Here is a 6853-nt window from a genome sequence, read left to right on the forward strand (position 1 = left end):
AATACGGTGAATGCTGCTGCCAAGTGCCATCTAGTGGAAAGGCAGGGATCTTCAATATGAGAAGCAGCGTATTGAACCTTAGTAACAGTGAGTGACAAGTTTCAACTTGTTTGGTGCAGTCAGTCAGGTGTGAGCTACGGTTGAGAGAAGGTGTGTTTCAAAGTGTGCCCTAAATCATCCTCCATCATGACAATGCTCTGTGTCACACATCGCTTCTGGTATGGAAATTCCTGTCAAATGAAAACATTATGTTGTATCCTCATCCACCTTATTCACCGGATCTGTCACTGTGCAACTTCTGGCTCTTCCCTAAAGTCAAAATGATTCAGGACACTGAGGCAGCCACAACAGCACAACTAAAGACACTCACGAAAGAGGACTTCCAGAACTGCTTCAGAAAGTGGCAAGAATGATGGGATAAGTGTGTTTGAAGTGAGGGGGGGGTATTTTGAGGGGGATTAATGGCAATGTGTCTTTTACTGTAATAATTCTTTTATTTAAACATTCACCATTTGTTTTTGGTTTTTTTTTATCATACCTCGTATATGTCATTTAACTTTACAGTATGGCAGATTAAAAGGGATAATGGAAGCCAAGAATTGACCATCTTTGAGGGTTTTTTTTCTTAATCTCAACTATTTTACTGTTGAATTCTTTGGCAATTCCAAGGTAATGCCTATTTGAGAGTCATGTTATCTTTTCCAGAACATAAAATAAGTTTGTCAGTGTCACAATGTGTGTTGTGAAACACAACAGAAGCAAAACGTGTGTTCTTAAGTTTCATAAACAGCAATGAATGTATGACCAATGTCATTCATAAACTTAGATTCTGAAGCTTAATGAAATGTTATATTTAAAGGAACAGCACTTGAAAACTAACTCCCTCCCCACCAAAAAAAAGATAAATCTCCAAGTCACCCACATAGAATAGGCACACACAGATGTTATACACTGTTTTCTGTTTATTCCTCCTTCAGCCTTCCATTATTTGAAATGTTGACTTCCCTCTTCAAAAACAAAGTGAGGAATCTGACTCAGACTTCATTAGCAGTGGGAGGATCTACTGGGTGTGGCACTGAAGCTTGCCCTGCCCCGGCAGTGGTGCCAGCCCTGGCTACAGCTATAGTGTAGCCTCTCTCTGCTTCATTTCTCAAAGCCTCCTCAAACTTGGATGGGAAGCAGGTGGGGTCAGACTGATGGATCTTGGTCAAAAACTCCAGCAACTTCATTTTGCTGGCTTCAGCGTGAGCTCTTGGACCCCACAGGAATTCATAACGTGGAGGATCACTGTTGGGCACCTGCTGGTACTCCAGGTATTTTTCCCACACCAACTCTTTGGTGATGAATTTTCTGGGCTCTCCAAAAATGGAGTGCTCCTTCCCAGAATATAAGCCCGCCGTATTCAGCACTCCCCAGATCTCCTCCTCAGTGGCACGATTGCCCCTGATGAAGATCACGCCCAGGATAAACATCAGGAGGCTGGTCTTGGGTATGCCCTGTTCACCATTCAGCCTTGGATCATAGGTGAGGCCAAGTTTGTTGACGAGGGTATAGCAGTGGCCAGTGCGGTCCACTTCCTCTACCTTAATGCCAAAGACGAGCTCCATGTACTCAGAGGCGCTCCTGAGGATCTCAGGGAAGGCATCCCTGTCCTCCTTGATAACAGCATCCATCATGTCTGCCTTTGTGATGGGCTCATTCATCTGATACTTGTGCAGCAGGAACTGCAGCAGCAAAGTTGCCTTCTCATCTAAAGGCTCTAAAGTCAAGTCCTCAGTGTCATTGTCTGGCAGGGATTTTGAAGAAGCTAAACATCTCTTCTTTCTTTGTTTGTCAGAAGGCTCATCTGATTTCCTTGATGAGGTGACTGTGATGACACTGTTAGATGAGTAGGCCCTCTGAGGACTCTGTGAGGTACTGGGTGTCCCAGCAGCCAGAGCCTCCTTTGAATTTCCAGGCATTAGAGGATGTGAGGCGAGATGGGTTTCCTCCAGAGCCTTGGAGACCTGTGCAACCTCTAGGCCCTGGGTCTTCTTGTAGGCATGGTGTTGTTCCTGTGTGTAATATGGAATCTTCTGACGTTGAGACATGCCCACTCTTGGTGGTGGTAGCAGTCAGGAATGTAGACAGGTGGGTGGATGACGGGAGACCACGACCTAAGGAGAAAGGGAGGATGTGAGTGGCTTCATCTGGTAAACTGTGATGAGCAGTGCCTACCTATCTTCTCCTGAGGGCACTGCTCTAGAGCTTTCAGATCTCCTGTCCTGACCTGTAAGAAGGTGAAGGAGGATGTGAGAAGGCTCTTCAGGGTGCATTCAGCCAACCCAACCCAAGGTTACCCAGAACTGGTAACAGAGCAGATGGAGTCAGGCTCTGTGTGATCATTTCTGTTTTGGGAGTGGGTGGTCCCCTCTGTCTTTGGTCAGCATCCTCACTGTGACCCCAGGGAGTATCTGGGGCTCTTCTCTCAGTGGCCTTAATCTCCTTGAGACATGAGTTAAAAAGAAACCGGGGGTGCCTCAGACTGACAGCTTTTCTCAGAACCTCTTAGCTAGGAAAGTCACAGGAGTGACAAATACTGAGGGGAAGGAAGTGAGGGGCCACTCATTTGGCCATACCTGCCTGGGCTGCCCAGAGATGACAGAGGACAGCAGGTGTCTGTTGGGGCTCTGTTGTTCTGATGTGTGTGATCCCCTCAATCCTCACTCAGGGTCATGACTTTGACCTTGATAAAGCCTGAGACACCTCTCTGTCTCTCTCTGCTAACTTGAGACAATGGCCCTCAGGCTCCCAGCACCGGTCAGAAAGCACTAAAGTCTGACAACTATGCCAGGGCCTACCTGATCTGACAACAGGGAAAGGGCTCTGTGGGGCCCTTATTGTTCTAGAGCAGCAGTTCTCAACCTGTGGGTCACGACCCCTTTGGGGGTCAAATGACCCTTTCACAGGGGTCACCTAAGACCATCGGAAAATGACAGTTATAGAGTAGCAACGAAAATAATTTTATGGTTGGGGGTCACCACAACATGAAGAACTGTATTAAGGGGTCGTGGCATTAGGAAGGTTGAGAACCGCTGTTCTAGAGTGTGTGATACCCCCAGTCCCTACTCAGCATCTTACTCTGATTCTTTTCAGGGCCTGGGATTCAGCTCTCTGCTTACCTGAGGCTGCACCTCTCAGATTAATGTACTCACCATCAGGGGAAGTCAGTCCTGTCCACCCCTTCTCTTCTGGGGGTTGTCAACAGAGTTCTAAGGGGCCTTCTCCATTCTGGGAGAGAGAGAGAGCTCCTCAGTCCTCACTGGACTCCTTACCTTGACTCCTGGCTGGGTCTGGACTCCTCCCTCTATTCACCTGAGGCAGCAATCCTCGGTTGGACCTCACCTCACTGCAAACAATGGGTAGAAGTCAGGGGCAGCTCAATCTGAGAGGTATTCCAAGACCTCCAAGAGCTGACAGCAGGGACCCGGCCTTATCTACGGGTTCCCTCTGCTGTGAGGTGGGTGGTCCTGTTAGTGTCCACTCAGAGTCTTATGCTGAGCGTTGGCAGGGCCTGCCATTCCTCCCTCTGCTGCACTGAGGCCTGCTCCCTGAGAACAAAGTACTCACCATCCTGAGATTCTCCAGGAAGACTCAGTGGATGTCAGTCCCAGCTACTCTGCCCAGCACTTCCTACGGGTGACAACAAGGGTGGGACTTTATAGTGCTCCTTCCAGTGGAGTGGATGTTCCCTAAATATTCACTCAGCATCTTACCTTGGCTCTGGTAGAGGCTGGGACTCCTCTGTCTGCTGACTGGAGGCTGCACCCCTCAGGCCAAGGCCTTTACCTCTCTGAGACTCCTAAAGCAAAAGTCAGGGGAAGTGACGCAGCCATGCCCTCATCCCATTCACCCAGGACTGACAGCAGAGGTCTGAGGGGCCGGGCCCCTCCATTCTGGAGGAGAAGTCCCTCAGTCCTCACCAGCGTCTTATCTTGAGTCTGGCAGGGTCTGGGATCCTACACTCTGCTCACCTGAGGCAGCAATCCTCAGAACAGGCCTCACCTCCTGGTAAACTCCATGTGGAAGTCAGGTCAAGGCTGGAGCAGAGGCTGGGCTTTTTACTGTGGAATCCCCTCTGTTCTGTGGTGGTGGTATCATTCCCTATTCAATATCTTATCTTGAAACTCAAGGCGCAGCGGCCTCCTCCCTCTGCTTACTGTGGCCACGCCCCTCACACAGGGGTCCTCAACCACCCTCGGATTCCTGAGGTCCAAGTCGTTAATAGCGCCTGAGTCTGACAGTTATTGCAGGGGCTCCCCGGGATGACAAAAAGGACAGGACTTTACTCCGTGGACTTCCTCTATTCTGGGATTATTGGTTCCCTCATTCAATGTCCTCACTTTGGTACTTGACCAGTCTGAGGATGCCTCCTTCTGCTGACCGAAGCCACGCGTTTCTGTACAGGCCTTCACCAAAGATACTCTGAAAGCGGAAGTGAGGGGAGGTCCCTTCCTCTCCTACTCCCCATCTCTTCCGCCCCCAACTCCCTATGGTGACCAGGTCCTCCCAGGCCAAGAGCAGGACTAAGGTTCTGTGGGCTGCATGTATTATAGGGTATTTAACTCCATTCAGGGTCTTCACCCAGAATCCCGGCAGTGCCAAGGACTCCCTCCCTCCACAGAACTGAGTTTGTGACCCATATACCAAGGCCCTTACCACTGTCAGACTCCCACGAGGCGGGAGTCAGCGGGATCCTCTGTCTGAGTGTAGTCCTGGAGCTTCTCACTGCCAACAATGGTGGTGGAACTCTTGGAGCTCCCTCTGTTCTAGAATGCGGGGTGTCGTCAGTCCCCACTCTACGGTGTCTGACATGGGCCTTACAAGGCCTCTGCTAACCTGAAACGTGTGCACCTCCTCCACTCAAGGTCCTTACCACCCACCTTTAGACTTCTGGGGCCAAAGTCAGGGGATGCCACTTCTAGCAACCTCTGCCAGGAGTTCCCAGGAGTTGACAGCAGGGGCAAGGCAGGGAGGCTCTGTGGGAGTCCCTCTCTCCTGAGTTAAGTGATTGTCGCAGTCCTCACTTAGGGTCTATACCTTGGCTCCACCTTTTTGATTAATTACTTCCTAGGCAATGCCACCTTATTGCCAATCTGTATGCATTTGCCCCACTGTGACTCTCATAGAGATTTGAGTCCAAGTTCCAGGTTAGATGCTAGATGGCACAGCTGCAGCACAGTGCATAAGCACGCGCACGCGTGCGCGCGCGCACACACACACACACACACACACACACACACACACACCCTTCCCATTGGGTCCTTTAACCAGCCAGTTGGGAACCTTCTATTGTAAGACTTTATAAAAGGAAGAGCTTTGTATAGACGCATTGTTAAAGAGTCTTGCCACTCCTGTTGGAAACATTGCATCACTTCATATAATCATGAAATGGAGCTCTAACAGCCAGCATCTGCCCACTGGGTTAATTTGTGCCACCTAACTTCTCATCATTGGATAAATAATTGAAATAATAAAGTTAAACAGAACCTCAGAAATTGTCATTTTATGGATGAGGAGCCTGGAGCATAGGGAAGTGTCAAAGTGTTTTGCAAGTGATTTGTTACCGACCAGAATTAAAATATTAAAGTTGTGCTCTCTGATTATGTTCTCACTGAAAACATTTTAAACAAGAGAGTCAAAACAAAATCATCTCTTGCCTTTTCAATCCTCTCTGTCACCTGCACCACCATATTACCTTATATGAGGTAATTTTGTATTGATAGAATTGTGCATTTTATTTACATAAGTCAAATTTATGTAAATTGCATAAATGTAATAATAAACTACATATTTTTTGCTCTTTGCTTTTCCCTCCAATTAATACTCTATCTTGAAGAGTGTTTCATATTAATCTTCAAGGTGGCCCAAAAGTTTGAAAAACAGATAATATTATTTTATTATTATTTACAAATTGAAGATGTCCTTGATGGCATTCTGTATATTGTCTACATTTCTAGACTTTATAAGCAGTCTATATAGGTCTGCCATTCTTTTATTTAAAAAGTAAAATATTTGGCTACTTCTATAATTGAAACACATATATTTGTCTCCAAATATTTTCATGAATGGAAAGATTGTTAAGATATATAATTAGCATGCTAGGTATTGCTCATAAGAATTAGTAGGCCATCCTCTCCCTGGATCAAGAGAAATGTGAAAAACAAATAAATTAAAAGGTTGAGTACTCCTATCCTATACCTTTCTGTCTTTTATAGACTTACCTCTTCATTTCCATTTCTTGATCTGCAAGGTCAGTCCACAAAGCTTTATTGATCACAGTGATGAAATACTCAGTAGTGTATTGTGAAGCATTTGCAAAACATGATGACCTAATCCTGTCGTCCAATGGCCCAAAGTCTCCAACACAAGGTCCAGCAAGGGGTTTTTCATTTGCTTTTTGAGAGCCTATGATTTTATTTATATGCTATCTTTGGGTAACACAGAGTCATGACCTAATACATCTTGTTATGGAATCATTTTAAAGCCTTTTAAATTTAGTTTATCTACATTCCTTTTCTGAGACTGGAGTACAAGAGTAAGACAAAATCCACCTTCTATGTCTTTATTTGATTCCTTTTAGCCACTCTCATTTACTATATTATTAGCATAAAATACATTTAATTCCTTTGCTTCTTACATGTTTCAGGGTTTGTTTGTTTTTTAATTTTTTATTTTTTTATTATTTTTTATTGGGGATCAATGTGTTTTTCCAGGACCCATCAGCTCCAAGTCAAATAGTTGTTTTCAATCTAGTTGTGGAGGGCGCAACTCAGCGACCCATGTGGGGATCGAACCGGCAATCTTGGTGTTA

At 46.2% G+C, this 6853-nt stretch overlaps 1 protein-coding gene across 1 annotated transcript; it reads right to left on the reverse strand.

Moving 5' to 3' along the window:
- Positions 1–1034: 1034 nt before the first annotated feature.
- Positions 1035–2090, reverse strand: LOC109373361 (melanoma-associated antigen B16-like). The gene has a single exon (XM_019627124.1). It carries the CDS (start codon positions 2088–2090, stop codon positions 1035–1037), a length of 1056 nt encoding a protein of 351 aa, XP_019482669.1.
- Positions 2091–6853: the final 4763 nt, after the last annotated feature.

The sequence above is a fragment of the Hipposideros armiger genome, unplaced genomic scaffold, assembly GCF_001890085.2.
Source record: "Hipposideros armiger isolate ML-2016 unplaced genomic scaffold, ASM189008v1 scaffold_712, whole genome shotgun sequence".
NCBI classification, from domain to species: domain Eukaryota; kingdom Metazoa; phylum Chordata; class Mammalia; order Chiroptera; family Hipposideridae; genus Hipposideros; species Hipposideros armiger.